The sequence below is a fragment of the Crotalus tigris genome, unplaced genomic scaffold (genome assembly GCF_016545835.1).
Source record: "Crotalus tigris isolate CLP2741 ecotype Arizona unplaced genomic scaffold, ASM1654583v1 scf7180000017666.379230911805:20528666, whole genome shotgun sequence".
Taxonomy (NCBI): domain Eukaryota; kingdom Metazoa; phylum Chordata; class Lepidosauria; order Squamata; family Viperidae; genus Crotalus; species Crotalus tigris.
In genome coordinates this window covers 780,106-797,408 of record NW_024096552.1, presented here as the reverse complement: position 1 = coordinate 797,408, position 17,303 = coordinate 780,106, and the positions used below count along the sequence as shown (strand labels likewise).

The window sequence follows — 17,303 nt, the reverse complement described above, 5'->3', positions numbered from 1 at the left end:
TCTTCGAGCTCTGTATTGGCTTACTTTAACAAGAAACTGCCAGTGACATTAGCTTGCGATGCCTCACCTTATGGCATTGGGGCAATGTTAAGCCATCAAATGCCAGATGGTTGTGAAGCCCCTATTGCTTATTACTCTAGGACGTTATCACCAACTGAGAGGAACTATGCTCAGATTGACAAATAAAGTCTTGCTATTGCAGGAATTAAGAAGTTCCATGACTTCTTATATGGGCGACCCTTTACAGTTTTCACGGATCACAAGCTGTTGCTTGGCCTTTTTATGGCTGAGAAGCAGACTCCGCAGATCCTGTCACCAAGGATGCTGTGATGGTCAATTTTTATGGCTGCCTATTCATACAGGTTAGTCCATAAGCCTGGCAAGGAAATGGGCCATTCTGATGCTCTCAGCTGACTGCCTCTGCCACACACAGATCCAGATCCAGCCCCAGCAGCTTGCATCCTGGCAATCCAGGATCTTCCAGAGACACCCCTACATGCGGGAGATTGGCTGCTGAAACTGCCACTGACAGAACACTTAGCTGCGTTCTCAACTGAGTGTTGAGGGGGTGGCCAGAAAACAGACCAGGTCCAGAGTTTCAGCACTATGCATGTAGAAGAGATGAGCTGTCAACCCACAAAGGGTGTGTGCTGTGAGGAAGCAGAGTGATTGTTCCACCCAAATTGCAAGCCAGAGTGTTAGAATCTCTGCATGAGGATATCCAAGCATCTTAAGAATGAAAACACTTGCAAGAAATTACTTGTGGTGGCCAGGCCTGGACAAGGACATTGAGGCTCAAGTAAGGAGCTGTCAGGTCTGCCACTATGCATGCAGAAGAGATGAGCTGTCAACCCACAAAGGGTGTGTGCTGTGAGGAAGCAGAGTGATTGTTCCACCCAAATTGCAAGCCAGAGTGTTAGAATCTCTGCATGAAGGACATCCAAGCATCTTAAGAATGAAAGCACTTGCAAGAAATTACTTGTGGTGGCCAGGCCTGGACAAGGACATTGAGGCTCAAGTAAGGAGCTGTCAGGTCTGCCATCCAGAAAGCCCCAGGTGTGCACCGCTGGAAGACCACGCGAGCCCCATGGTCTCACGGGCACATTGACTTTGCGGGTCTATTTCAGGGACAGGTATTCCTCATTGTTGTGGACAGTTATTCAAAATGGTTAGAGGTAGTACCTGTCCAATCTATGACTGCTTCCAGGATCATCCAGGAACTGCACCGGCTATTTGCAATACATGGATTGCCAGACATCATAGTGTCTGACAATGGGGGACAATTTACAGCAGCGGAATTCCAGTCTTTCCTTAATGCTAACATGATTAGACACACCAATTCGGCTCCGTTCCATCCAGCTTCCAATTGTGAAGTTGAATGGATAGTAAGGTGCACCAAAGAATCCCTTAAAAGACTGACTAAGGGAGACTGGAATCATCACCTGGCAAACTTTCTTCTATGCCAGCATACAACTCCAAGCACTGCCCAGCTGAACTAAGGTGGGGACATTGGCTCACAACAAAGCTAGACCACCTCCACCCTGACAGGATAGCTGCAATCCAAGCCTCCCAGGAATCTACAGCTGGGTGAGCATGTTTGGGCTAAGAACTATGGGCAGGGGGCACCTTGGGTGGCTGCTACCATTACTAAAGTGTCAGGGCCACTATCATATGAGGTGGCTCTGGACAATGGTCATGTGATCCAATGCCACATTGACCAGTTGAGGCATTGGCAGACAAAGCTGAGTTCAGGACCAGATGTCAAAAGGACTGTAGACACTCCAGGTGAAGCTGCTATTCCAGCATCACCCACACCTGCCGAGATTGTGCTTACAGAGACAGAGGCACCACAGATCTGTATACTGCCTCTGCTATCAAATGATTCGGATGGACATAGTGGAACAGGTTTATCGCCTCTGCCATCACATGACTCAAACAGATATAGCGGCACAGGTCTACCTGGTGCGGACAACTGGCAAGTCAAGATGAAAACCCAAACACCCTTGCGGCATTCCAGTAGAACTCGCAACCCACTGGTCTACCTCAAAGACTATGTGCATCAAGCATACAAGAAATCACTTTATCCAGGGGGAAGGGTTGTTATGTATTGATATCAGAGTTAATGTGTTTTGATTCAAATGTGTCTCTAACTGTTTTGGAGGGAAAGTTTAGTTTAAGTTTGAGGGGGAAAACAGTTTATGATTTGATTGGTCACCGCCTAGAGGCGGCAAGTATAAATAGCAGTCATTCTGTCGGTTACGTTCTGTTCTGTTTCTGCTGCAATAAATCATGTTGTATTAGACTGGTCTGGTTAATGCCTCCAAAAACCCACTACACAATAATGCTGGTACTAACTGGATCTGGTCTGGTCTGATCATTATCACTTGTCATTCCCCCCTCCCTATTTCTCATTCATGTACATACACAAGTTTATTGCCCTTATATCAAACCCCCCCCCCCATTTCTAGCCTTTGATGGCAGGATGTCTGTGAGGTGCCAAGCTGAAACAGGCAGAGCTGACAGATTGATTGAAAATGGAAATACACACGTAAAATGTTTGGTGCATGGCAGATAAAAGCGTAGGTGGAAAGAATGTTCTTTCCAATTCTGCAATTCTTATTTATGTTTTGGATGAACACCAATTCAATAAATGAAATAACTTCTCTTTATTGTTTTAGCATGTTAGGATAGCACATGAATTTAAGGACTTGGTGCTACAAGATGATCGATTTGAAATTTGTTCTGATGTCATACTGGGATTAGTATGCTTCCGATTAAAGGTAAATGTGAAGAATTTTTCAATTCCTATAATCTTGCTTTGTTTTATACAATAATTTATAAGGAAATCAGAGTTTCTTACTGAAAACTAAAGCTAAAGCAGACATTTACTTTTAAAGAATTTCTATTGTCTCACTTATATCATGATTTATAGGATGAATGTAACATTCCTACAGTTCAATTAATCAGTTTTTATATTTAATCACTTATTGAATATTTGGATTTCTGCTTTTTATTTTACATTTCTAAAACCTTATTTTACATCAGAAGCAATTGTATTAGCTTTTGTGACATTCTTTTTGCTTTTTCTTGAAGTATCTTAAATATACTTGGTGATCAGAGCTTTCTTAAGTGGCTGATGCCAATTCTTAATTATGAAAAACTGCAGCACCTTCTTTAGATGAGTGAAATTGTTATCAGTCATTAGTGAGGCTTTTCTATATTTTCAGCACTGATTATGTTTTAATAGAATGTTTCCAGTACTCTTAAAAATGATCAGCTTTCTTAATACTAATTATGAAAAGGAAGATAAAAAAAATCCCTTAAACACAGTGACCCTTAACCACATTTTTTTTACATTTTGAGAGATAATAGTGTGTGATCATTAGCTTATCGCTTGAGTAGTGACACACTAAGTTTTTATAAACTGAATACAGTTTATAAAAAGCAAAGAAAATTAAGGAAATTAACCTTTCCACTGCCCTCATTATCAAACAAAGCTTGATTTTTCTTTCCGGCATGCTAGATGTCCTTTTATGCAATTTTCTATCAAATTCAAGGATATATATATATATATATATATATATATATATATATATATATATATGTATATATATGTATATATATATATATATGTATATATATATAGTATGTGTATATATATATATATATATATATATATATATATATAGCAAGAAATAAAATGATCACCAGGATAATAAAAACTATAAAATTTATTAAAAAGCGCCTAGCTTTCGCCGTCACCTGCCGGCATCCTCAGGGCTAATGCGCCAGGGAGTGAGAGAATCACTTTTAAAGGCATGTCAAAGTCTGCGCACGACTCCTCAGCCTCGTCATCGGGCCCGGTTGGTATGACTGCGCACAAATGGTCTGTTCTTTCCTGTTCATTTCAATTGCGTGTTCATCATCATCCATCCTTCTTTCCCTTGGTCTTAGGGTGGATGGGTAAATATCTCTCTTATTATGGTGGTCCCTATGTTTTAACCCTTCCCCCCCGGGTTCGGGTAGTAATACACATTTCATGTTTGTTTTGTAATCCTCCTTCGTCCCATTGTTCTTCCTACGGCGAGTTTTTCCTTTGATTTCTTTTTTTTTTTTATTGAAATTTTTCAAAAATTTTACAAATAAACATCCCCCCCCCTCCCAAACCACCCCACCCTCCCCCCCCGACTTCCCAGAACTGAATATAGGATTATTTAACAAATTTTAAAAAATAACGTTTACAATTTATAAGATAATTAACAAAAATAATAAAGATCATAATAATAATATATATAATAATATGTATAATAATAATATGCATAACATAAGCTTTAAAATGAATAATATGTACTAAGAAAGAGAGAAAAAAAAGGAAAAAGAAAAGAGAGAGAGAGAGAAAAAAGAAAAAAGTAGACGAAAAATAGAACATATATATATAAAAAAAATATATAAGTAATAATACGTAAAGAAAAAAGGAAGAAAGAAAGAAGGAAAAAACAATCATTACAAGTTATAAAAAAGCTAAATGATATTTTTCCATATCCAAATTATATTGTATGAAATTTATCCATTTTTCCCATACTGCAAAAAATTTCTCTTGAGATTGCTCCTTTAAAAAAGCCGAAATCTTTGCCATTTCTGCCAAATACGAAACTTTATGAAACCACTCTTGCAAAGTAGGCAAGGATTCCTTCTTCCAATATTGCCCTATTAACAGCCTAGCGGCTGTAATCAAATTTAACATCAATATAACCTCCTTAGCATCACAATCAGTAACAATACCTAGTAAAAATAATTGCGGAGTAAATTTTACCCTCCGTTTAAAAATTCTTTGGATATTCCACCATATCTTAATCCAAAAAGCTTTTATATGCTTACACGTCCACCAAGTATGATAATAAGTAGCATCCAAATGTCCACATCTCCAGCATTTCGGCTGCAGATTAGGGTACATAATGGACATTTTCTTTGGATCAAGGTGCCATCTATAAAACATCTTATAAAAATTCTCTCTTAAATTTTGCGCTTGTGTGAATTTAACATTTCTTATCCAAATAAGTTCCCAGGTATCCATTGAAATCGTTTCACCAATATTCTGTGCCCATTTAATCATACAATCTTTAACTAATTCAGGTTCTGAGTCCAATTCCACTAAAACCCCATAAACTCTCTTAATATGGGTTGGCCTTTGATCTCTTACTTGTTTTAAAAGAGCTTCATCTTCTCTAAGCCAGCCCATTTTACAATCCATCTTCCATCTGTCCACTATTTGTCTGTATTGGAACCATGAATAAGTTAAATTTTCATGCGTTAATTCTTCCAAAGATTTTAACTGCCAATCTTGGCCATCCCATCTAAGTAACTGTACATAAGAGACCATATCCATATTAACCCCTTTCCTTATACCTTCTATGGCATGCCGAGGTATAGCCCATAATGGTATTTTGAAGTCACTTTTATAATACTTTCTCCACACTCTAAGCAAAGAGATTCTTATAATATGAGACTTGAAAACCCAATCCACTTTTTTATTAAATATTAAATAGGCATGCCATCCAAAAAGTAAGTCCCAACCTTCCAAATGAAGTATTTCTATATTTGTTAAATTCACCCAGTCGCTGATCAATGTTAATACTACAGCATCATAATACAATTTCATATTTGGTACCTTGAGTCCTCCTCTCTCACGAAAATCTTGCATTATTTTAAGTTTCACCCTTGGTTTTTTCCCTGCCCAAACAAATTTATTAATACCTTTTTGCCATTCATCTAAATTACGTTCATTCTTTAAAATAGGTAACATTTGAAACAAAAAAATAAACTTTGGCAGGACATTCATTTTGATAACTGCAATTCTACCCATAAGGGATAACTGTAGATTGTTCCAGTTTTTTAAATCCTTCTGTACCTCCATCCACAGCTTTTCATAATTATTTTTATACAGTTTTGCATTAGAAGCAGATAATGTGACCCCCAAATATTTTACCTTATCAACAATTTCAAAATCTGTTAAGTTAACTAAAACCTGTTTATCACCATTAGTCATATTTTTAGCTAATATTTTGGTCTTATTATTATTAATTTTAAAACCAGAAACACATCCATATTGTTGAATCAATTGTAATAATTTTACCACCGAACAGGTAGGTTGAGACAAAGTAACAACCAAGTCATCTGCGAAGGCTCTTAATTTATATTCTTTTTTATTAATTTCTATTCCTTTTATTTCTTGAGACTCCCGAATTTTAATCAACAAAATTTCCAATGTTAAAACAAACAATAACGGAGATAACGGGCATCCCTGTCTTGTTCCTTTTTCTATTACAAAAGCCTCTGACAAACCCCCATTTACAATAAGTTGAGCAGTCTGTTTTTGATATATATTAGATAATACTTGTAATATATTTTGTCCAAAATTCATCTCCTTAATTAAACATAACATAAACTGCCAATTCACTTGGTCAAAGGCTTTTTCAGCATCCAAAAATATCAGGCCTGCAGAGACTTGGTTATTCTTTTCTAGATACTCTAATAAGTTAATAATTTGTCTAACATTATTTTTCATATACCTTCCAGTTATAAAACCCGATTGATCCTTATGTATAAACTGCTGCAAGATCCCCATAAACCTATTAGCTAAAATTTTTGCAAAGATTTTATAATCCACGTTTAAAAGAGATATAGGCCTATAATTTTTAGGCAATGTAAGATCTTGATTATCTTTTGAAATCAATGATATAAATGCATTACGCCAAGATGGAGGGATCTCTAAACCCTGTAATAAGTTATTAAACAATTCACACAATGGTTGAGTCATCTCTTCTACTAAAGTTTTGTAATAGATAGATGTCAACCCATCCGTACCCGGCGCTTTGCCCAATTTCAATTGTTTAATAGCTGTAACAATTTCTTCTTTAGTAATTAAGCCATTAATCTCTTTTTCCTGATCTTCTGTTAATTTAGGAAAGTTAACTTTACCTAAATAATTGTTTATATCTGTAGTTTGAATATTGGCACTCTTATATAATTTTTGATAGTATTCTAAAAAGATTTCTTAATCAATTCTTTCTGATAAACCAATTTACCATTATAATTTATTTTATCTATATTCCTCTGTTTCTGTTTCTTTCTTAACTGATAAGCCAACCATCTCCCTGGTTTATTAGCATTACAAAATGTATTTTGTTTCATAAATAATAAATTGGTTGCAGCTTGATCAGCCATCAACATGTTAAATTGTGTTTTTAACAGTTTTAAAGCTCCTTTCACCTTTTCATCTAAAGGATTTGAAATTAAAAGTTTCTCTTTTAATTTAATCTCCTCTTCTAAATCTTTACGTTTCTGAGTCTGTTTCTGTCTATGCAGATTATTCATTTTTATCAAAATACCACGCATAAAAGCTTTACTTGCATCCCACACCATTGACATTGATGTTCCCTTATTCATATTTAAAGCAAAATATTCCTTTAAACATTCCTTTAATTTATGAACATTTTTTTCTTGTTTGAATAAATTCTCATTCACCCTCCAGGATCTCCTGTCTTCTTTCTCAGCAAACAGTTCCATCCATACTGGACTATGGTCAGACAATGTCCTAGGAAAAATTTTTACATTCTTCACCCTGTTGTATAAGTCTGTTGTAATCAAAAAGAAATCAATTCTTGAAAAAGATTGGTGTCTATCTGAGAAGAAGGTAAAATCCCTTTCTTCTAGGTTGCGTTCACGCCAATAATCCCTCAATTCCCAATCTTCTTTCATGTCAAAAAAGGCTTTAGGTAGTTTAGCCTGTTTAAAAAAGGTAGAAGAGCCTTTTTTGTCCTTTTGTATGTCTAAGACACCATTCCAGTCTCCCATTAAAATCACAGATCTATAATCCAACAAAGTTATTTTCTGATGTAGCAACCTATAGAATTGCTCCTGTTGCTGGTTTGGTGCATACAACCCCACAATAAGAATTTTCTTGCCATATAAACCAAGTTCAAGCATAACATATCTTCCATGAGGATCTGATTCTAACAGGGTAGCAGATAAGTTCTGTTTAACATAAATTACCACACCCCCTTTTTTCCCAGGGGCGGGAGATACAAAATGAGATCCCAAACGAGGATTGTTTAAGTATTTTTGGTCTTTAGATGTAATATGAGTTTCTTGCAAACAAATAACATCATTGTTGTGTTGTTTCAAATAATGGTAGATTTTTTTTCTCTTTTGAGGAATATTTAATCCATTAACATTCCAGGTCAGGAGCTTTGCCATCTCCCTTGGCCTTAAGCCTGGAGAAGATCCCCTCAAATTCTACTACTGAAGAATATGTTGCAGAGCTTTTGGGTCTTGCTCCTCCCACCGGCACTGAAACAATTTGCTGAGTAGATTCTTTGATTTCTTTTTCTTTTTTCTGTTGTTCTTTTTCTTTACGTTTGTGTGCTGCACGGGTCATTCTCTGTTCTTTAACCTCTACTTGAGACATCCATACCACCTGTCCAGCAGTCATCGGACCTGTATCTTCAGATTTCTGTTCCATCTCTTTATCACTCAGAACTTTGTGCATCATGGGCAAAGGTGAGCCTGCACCCAGGACCGTTTTATAAAATTCCTTAGCTTTAGCAACTGTGTTAAGTCTATAACGTGTCCCCGCATGGCTCAAAACAATGCCCATCGGAATCTCCCATCTAAATGGCATTTGTCTTGCTTTAAGTTCATTTGCTAGAAAAGAAAAATCTTTTCTGCTTCTTAAAATTTTAGGTGGAATTTCCTTTAAAATAATAATATCTTGAGCAGCAATCTGGAATCTTTTATTGTAAAAAATTTGCAGAATCTGATTTCGCAAGGACTTCTTAGCAAAATATATCACCACATCTCTAGGCAGATTCCTCTGTTTTGCAATCCAAGAATTAACTCTATAAATTCTTTCCACTTCCCCACGTAACTCATCTTTGTCTATATTCAAAATAACAGCCAAGTCATTAATCACCATTTCCATCAGATCTTGAGTTTTATCTTCTTTCAGGCCCCTTATTCTCAAAGCATATTCCATCTGTCTATACTGGAACATAAGAATATCATCTTGTGAAGTTTCCACTTTTTTCTCCATATCTTGGAATTTATAGTCCAAAAGTTCTACTGTTTCTTCAATTTCCTCCACTCTAGAGTCCAGCTTCACAACCACTGAGGCCACTCCAGATAAAGCTAGAAGTATATCATCCCTCAATATAGTATTATTCTGTTCTAAAAGCTCCTTCATCTCTTTCTTCATTTCTTCCTTGCTTTCAGATTTATTCTGTTCCAAAAGTTGCTTCATTTCCTCCCTAAACTGTGACACAGCACTTACCATTATTTCTTTAATGTCTTGTGCTGATGTGCCAGATGGGGGAGGTGAGGGTGGAGTAGTTTTAGGTTGCTGCACTGAGGGTATTATTTTAAGTTGTTGTTGCACAGTAGAGGTGGCAGGAGAAGAAGTTACCTTAGGAGCTGTAGTAGCTGGTTGTCGTTTTGAAGCCATTTCAATTTATCTTTCTTTCTTCGTAAAAATACCAATAAAAAATAAATAGTCCAAAAGTTAAAAATAAGGTAAAATAGGATAAAATGGAATCAATTTAAGAGCTCCCAAAAGATAAAGAAAAACTTAAAAAGGAAAGCAGTATTAAACAACAGTTTAGCCAGTCCGTCTTTCAAAAGAAAAAAAAACTTTCAAAACGCCATTTTACTTTCACTCTCACTTTTCCGCCCGGAAAAAAAAGAGAAAACTCAAAAAATAAGAAAAAATCAACACATGCTAAATAAACTAAATAAACTATAATGCACCCTAAGGACCCACTCCCCAACATTGAAAAATCGGCAGCCATCTATAAGATCAATTGTATGGACTGCCAATCTAATTATGTTGGGGAGACAGCCAAACGGGTTAAGACAAGGGTCCATGAACATAGATTAGCAGTGAAAAGGGGAGATCAACATTCCCAAATATGGGCACACATGGCGGAGCTAGATCACAAATTCAATTTCAGTGAGGTTAGCGTATTGGCTAGTGACAACACCAAGGGGGGCCGCCTGCTTAGGGAGGCATGGCTCTCGGACAGTAATTCTATCAACCGGCATGTGGATCTGTGCCCGGCATATATGGCTTTAAGGTTGTGGAGTACGAACAACCAGCGACAACACCCCCGACGTCCCAGTAATAACCCCAACGGCATCAAGGAGGAGCAACCAACCCCCCAATTGATCCGGGGCAGCCCGAATGAGGAAAGACAATCGGAGAACACCTCTACTACATCTGTAACATTATTACAGCCCCAAAGGGTTAAGGAGGTGGTGGAAACCAAAATCCAGAATTCGGACACCATGAATACCTGAGGTGGTGCGACCTGTATAAAGGAGGACATGACCAATGGAAGAGGAGAGGGAGCTCTGGATGTGACAGCTCACCCACACACGGAGAAAAATATGATGGCCGATTCGGAAAGAAAGGAAAGGCCCCCCTGTCGGACCAGGATGGCCAGATTGAGAGAGAGAGAACTACAGAGCGCAATCGGAGGTGGACCCACGAACGGCATTGGAGAGGGAGAGAAAATACAGGAGACCGGACCATCACGCCCCCCGTTTGCGCATCCCGGAGAACTCCGGAGGACCCGTATAGATAACAACGATGTAAGAGGGAGGAGGCGAATCGAAGAGAGACGCTGCGACGATCAAATAGAACATGATCCCACCGTTACCCTCCCCGGACAGATTACCCGTAGCAGTGGGCGTATAAGACAGCTGTGCGCAGTGGTGGCTAAGGAACCACCACCACCCCCCGCCCACGGTTGAACAATCTAGCCCCCAACTTCAGATCGTCAGCAAATTACATCCACCCCGGAGGGATCCACGAGATTGCTCAGACGGGGTTTGCAGAAGTGTTGAAGCCAAGGGAGGGGCCCACCGTAGGAGGAACCATGGGATTAAGGGGGAGTGCAAGACAGGGACGGGATGTGTATTGCCATCTGAACCCGGGGGGGGGAGCGAAAACACAATTCTACCGCCACTCCCCCCGGACTGACTAATCACAGTATAGTACGCACAAAGCAGCTGGATGCAATGGTAGCTAGGGAACCACCCCCTCCTCCCGTGACTGAACAATCTACCCTCCAGCCCCAGACCACCGGTGGTTTGCATCCACTTCGGAAGGACTTGCAAGATCATCCAGATGACGTTTGCATAAGAAGTGAAAGTATTGAAATCAAAGGAAAAACTCGCCGTAGGAAGAACAATGGGACGAAGGAGGATTACAAAACAAACATGAAATGTGTATTACTACCCGAACCCGGGGGGGAAGGGTTAAAACATAGGGACCACCATAATAAGAGAGATATTTACCCATCCACCCTAAGACCAAGGGAAAGAAGGATGGATGATGATGAACACGCAATTGAAATGAACAGGAAAGAACAGACCATTTGTGCGCAGTCATACCAACCGGGCCCGATGACGAGGCTGAGGAGTCGTGCGCAGACTTTGACATGCCTTTAAAAGTGATTCTCTCACTCCCTGGCTCATTAGCCCTGAGGATGCCGGCAGGTGACGGCGAAAGCTAGGCGCTTTTTAATAAATTTTATAGTTTTTATTATCCTGGTGATCATTTTATTTCTTGCCATGAATATTCCCAGGATTCATGTTTTTAATCTTCTTAAATATATATATATATATATATATATATATATATATATATATATATATATACACACACACACACACACACACACACACTATGATCTGTTATAAAATAAAACAATTAAAAATTCTTCCTCCTATAAGAAAACATTTTGATGGTAAAGGTGAAATAAAACAGATAGAAGAATGTGGGATAGTACCACTACCAGAGAAATTTGCAGTTAACTGACCAATAGCACTTAGTGGCCAGTCCTCAATGGAACTATATCTATGTGGAGGGAAGAACGCAGTAGGCTACCTCATGGTACCGTCTTGGGCCAATTCTCTTCAATACCTTTATAAATGACATAGATGTCATTGAAGGGATGCTCATCAAATTTGTGGAAACTCGGGGAAATTGCTAACACTTTAGAAGGTAGACTTAAGATGCAGAAGGATCTTGACCAAGTTGACTAATTATCCAACAAAATGCAGTTCAGTACTGAGAAAGGTAAAGGAAGGAAAAACAGTAGTACCTGGCTCAACAGTAGTATCTGTGAGAAGGATCTGTGTCCTTCAGGGGACCACTGCTTACGTATGAGTTGAATTTTGCTACAACTAGCAAAAAAGCCAATGCAGTTATAGAAGGATAGTGTCAAGATCACAAGAAGTGGTAATACTGCTCTGTACTACATTAGTGAGGCCACATGTGGAATACTGAATCCTGTTATAGTCACATTACAAAACAAGATGAGGACTAGAAAGAGTGCAGAGAAGAACACCATAGATGATTAGGGGTCTGGAGGCTAAATCATATGATGAATGGCTAAGGGAACCAGGTACTGTACAATTAGCCCAACAAAAGAGAAGACTTAGGGGAAACCTGATAGCAGTCTTCCAATACAGAGAAGGGGTGGGGGTAGATTTATTATTCAAAGCACCCAAGGGCAGGACAAGAAGCAATGGGTATAAACTTATTAAAGTGAGATCTAACCTGGAAATAAGAAGTAATTTCCTGACAGTGAGAATGATTAATTAGTAAACCATCTTGCCTTCTGGAGTTGTAGGTGTTCCATCGCTGGAGCAAATCCCACACACATTAGCACCATAGATTTTAAATCCTTAACTGTCTCTCAACATCATAATGCCCAGTGGTTATATGATGCCAAAGACTCAGTGCTTTTGAATTTAAATTTTGAAAAATTTATTTGGTATGTTTATACATTTTATATTAAAGGATTGTCAAATAGTTTATAATAAAAACAGCAATAAAATTCATAATAAACCAAATGCATTAAATCAACATAAAACAAAATTTAACAAAACCTATTCATTAAAAAGAGGCTAGCAGTTGATATTTCTAGCCATGGATATATCTTTAATTCCGTTGATAACAATCAGTTTAGGAGAACACCAAATGATGTCCATGTTCTTTCTAAGTGATTATTACCCTGTGTAGAACAGGTAAGTCCACCAATATTGAACTCTGAAATTGTTCATCCAGAAAGTTTCCATCTTACTGGGATTCTGTTTTACCTTATTGGCTTTCATTCACTCCATCACTGCATTTAAACACAACCTGCATTTAGGATGTGCTCAATTTTTCCTAATTCAGCTATTCAGAAAAGTAGAGCTGAGTCACATTTATATTAGAACATAGAATTTAGAATCATACTGGGGTACTGAAGATAGAACAGTGCCATAGGGTACTGCACAGGATAATATTTATAAGATTATCCCTTCAGCTAGGAGTAACCCATTGTAACATGTTACTCCCAATGTAACATGTTGCCCATAGAATATAATCTAGGAAATGTTATTGATCAAACAGAATCAAAAGAGTTGCACTCCCTCTGTCTTCTTTTGTTCAAGATATCAGGGTGACTATGGCTGTATGGCTGGTTCGGTTCCAAAATCAGGCTTAAGTCAATTTATTTTTTTTTAAAGGATAATTAGTATCTCTGTAGATATTAACTTTTGTCCCAAGAAGGGGTATCTGTTACTGGGTAATAGTCAGAAAAAAATCTGGATTTAGCATTTTTTTTCAGAAGTGGGTAAATTTAAGTGTCCCATACCATCATGCAAAAATGCTTTCTCCTTTTTCTAGATCAACCAGTCAACTCTCATTGGTTAACTCAAATGAAAGGGTCAATGGTCAAGAAACCATGAAGGCTAGATGGTTACAAGTCTACATCTTTTTCTTTAGGCCTCATTAACTGAAATAAGCTGGACCTGATGGTATTCTGAATATTTCAATATATACTGGGTGAAAAGCAGTCCATATAAATATGAACAATGTTATCCTTGTCTCACAAATTATAACAGCCCACAAAGACTCAAATGTATCTCTGACACAACTTCAAGAATGTCATGTATTAACATAAATAATTATTATTTTATATTTTATCATTATTCTAGGGCAGCAATGAACTTAATGAAGTGCTTCTTAAAAACATAAATGATGCCAGGAAGATTCATCTTGTTCCATGTCATCTGAGAGGAAAATTTGTGCTGCGTTTTGCAATTTGTGCCCGCACAGTGGAATCCACCCATATCCAGTTTGCTTGGAAGCACATCACAACAATGGCAACTGTACTTCTGAAAACACAAAAACAGAGTACTGACTGAAAGACAAAAGGCTGGATTCAACTCCAAATATAAAGGATAGTATGAATTCTGTCTAGCCTGATACTTGTTTGATATTACTAGGAACATACAGTACTGTAATTAGGTTGAGTAGGTTTATAAGTAAAAGAGTAATACTGGTAATCTTCATTTAATGACCACTTGTTCAGTGACCACTTGAATTTATAACAGCATGCACCGAATGGTAGTTATGAGTGATCCTTATTTTTATGGCTGTCACAATGTCTGTCCTATGCTCATGTGATTGCTATTTGCTACCTTCTTTGCCTGCTTCTAACAATCAAAGTCCATTAAGAAGCCGGCAGGAAGTTGCAAATGATGAGACATAATATCCTTGCTTAACAATCTGTATTTATTTTCATAACAAGCAGAGCACCACAAATACTGTTGCTAATGGCACAGTTATGTGGCATCAAGCTTTATGACAATGCTAGTTAATAATAAATTCTGGTTCCAATTATTGCTGTTAAGTGAGGATTACTAATAATGTTTTTTTCTCAATCAAACCATGAATCATTTTGTCTAATATTTTCATTTTAAAAGAGCAACCAATATTTTGCATCTGAAAACTGCCAAATACAGTGAGAGTTGTATATATTGGGACAATAAATTGGGGGTGGATGCATGAAAATGGCTATAATTCCTCAATGGTTAATGCATACTTTTATCAAACTCTGTGAATTAAAGGTGCAAGTCTTTACTTTGCTCACATCTTGAGTATTTTATTTCAGATTCAGTGTGTGATGTACAGAGGCCAAATGCCAAAAACCTTATTGTCTCAGTATGTATGAACCTGACTGTAAGCCCTGACAATTATGATCTTCTCCTGTTTGACCCTAGCATCTTTGAGGTTATGGTTATTGGCAGAATATAAAAGTGAATCAATCTGCCTGCAATAATTGTCTTTTTAGGCCAGTGATGATGCCTTGTGGCAGATGATACCAAATCATAAAGATCAGAACTATTAGATAAAAGTTTGCTCAGCTAGAAGATTCTGTTGTCACTTGTTGCAGTGCAGCAAATTAAAAAATGACATTTGGAGGGAAGGTAGACAGGGTTAGTGCTTCTTTTCTAATAACAACCACCTTATCTCTGACATTGCAATTTTCATCTCAGTTTTTGAATATTTTCATTTTTTCATTTTTCATTTTTAGCATTCCTTTCCCCCCCTTTTTTAGAAAAAAACTGGGGTTTTTATTGCTATATCTTAACTTCAACCCGTGCTCTAGAGCAATGGCATCAAACTCAAATAGAATATTGACTTAGAAAACCAGCACATTTATTTATTTCTTTTTTTATTAATACATCAACACATTGTAATCAGATAGGAACTAAATATAACTAATACATAAAAAAGAAACACATTATTATGAATTTGACCCTTTGTTTTCAATATTTATGGCTATATATATTTCTTCACCTCCTCACTCTGTGCTTCCTCCTGGCCTATCACCAAATTATTGCACAAATCACCTCCTCATCTCTTATTCTCACTTGCTAACTCCTTGCAACGTTGCCTCTAATTTCATGTGCAGAAAATATTGTTTTGTGCAGCTTTTTCCAAACCAGGTACACATTTGTGCACCACTATGCAAGAATATGAGTAAATTGTAAATATATGTAATAGTGACATGATAAAGAATTTACATATTTCTTAAAGTATAAAAACTAGAATATTATATCACATATTTGCTTGAAAACAATCCCTTCAAATCATTTTGGATACCTGAAAACTGCCCCATTTTTTAGAAGCGACATGACATTTTTTTCTTCCTAAAAGTAAGAAAGTAAGAGAGGTGACAGACCCAAGGTCATCTAACTGGCTTCATGCCCTGGGCAGGATTAGAACTCTTGGTGTCTTGGTGTTTAATGTGACAAATTAACTACAATATAGTATTACACAAAACTGGGTCCATATATAGAGACTTACAGTTTATAATACAATCAATTCTCTTTTTTCTTGGAATGTGATATTGTAATGAAAGAATTTTTTTTTAAAAAAGTAAAAGCATACCCAAAGCATTTGAGGCACTCTCTCTCTCTTTTTACCCCGTTTGTCCCTTCTTCTATGGAGGCATCCTAACACATTTAAACTTCAAATTTAAGTTTGAGAAACTTGAGAAAGTTATTAATGATCACAAACCTTGTTTGAAATTCAACAAATATTTTGGAGGGAGAAGAGACACAAATACAACCTGTTTTACAAAGTGCTTCTTTGTGCACCAGAGGCTCTGGGGGTCAGGAGTGAATCAGCTACTAATGCAAACCTGACTGTCTGCTGTCTGGGGAAAAGGTACCAGAATCTTTTGTGATGAAAAGGTTAAACCTTTAGTAGCTAATATGCTAGCTCCAAGGTTGCTGCTTCTTCAGTTCCAACCTTGGGGAGAGCAAGACTGTGGGAGTCAATCAGTCTTACTTGATGAAGATGTTCTCAGTACAGAAGCTGGTCTTATTAATGCTTTTGGCTCCTTACCACATAAAGAACAAGAAAATATACTGTTTAAACTAGAAAATCTGAAGAAAACCTTGTCGGTCACAATCGCCATAGCTGAACCACTTAGAGAACTTGTATCTTTCCCATCAGCAAATAATGGATTACCTGAAAATGGCTATATGAAAAATAGAAGTCTGAATCCTCTTGAGCCAGTAGAGGATCCTGCAGTTGAGGAGGAGCCATTACTTTCATTACTTTCATTGGGATTTTCCATGGGGACTCCAGCAACAAATTGGGATGGATAAGGGATCCTTCAATGACACAGAGCCAGATGTAGCATGATTTAACATCTCTTTGCCCAACACTTCAGCAGACTCCCCTTACAAGCAAGCATTGTTAAATGGTGATAAAGTAATCCACTCCGAAGAAGACCTGATTCAGGACGTATATGAGACAAGTCATCCCTTGGAGGAGGCCATATTGGCTATTGATGACCTCCCAGCCCAATATAATAACCTCACACCTTCTTCTTGCCTTCTTGTCCTGATGGACTTCAAATGACTATCCTCTTTCCCTTCTAATCTGGAATATTGCTAGC

The 17,303-nt window shown here is 37.5% G+C and overlaps 1 protein-coding gene across 4 annotated transcripts in view; it reads left to right on the top strand.

Moving 5' to 3' along the window:
- The window catches only part of DDC (dopa decarboxylase), a 305,481-nt gene extending 289,188 nt beyond the window's left edge, over positions 1 to 16,293 (top strand). For all 4 annotated transcript variants that reach the window (XM_039336392.1, XM_039336393.1, XM_039336394.1 and 1 more), the window contains 2 exons: positions 2,679 to 2,780; positions 14,044 to 16,293. In XM_039336392.1, coding sequence (XP_039192326.1) covers positions 2,679 to 2,780; positions 14,044 to 14,253 — 312 coding nt within the window. In that variant the 3' untranslated portion in view covers positions 14,254 to 16,293. The remainder of the gene's footprint in view (positions 1 to 2,678; positions 2,781 to 14,043) is intronic.
- Positions 16,294 to 17,303: the final 1,010 nt, after the last annotated feature.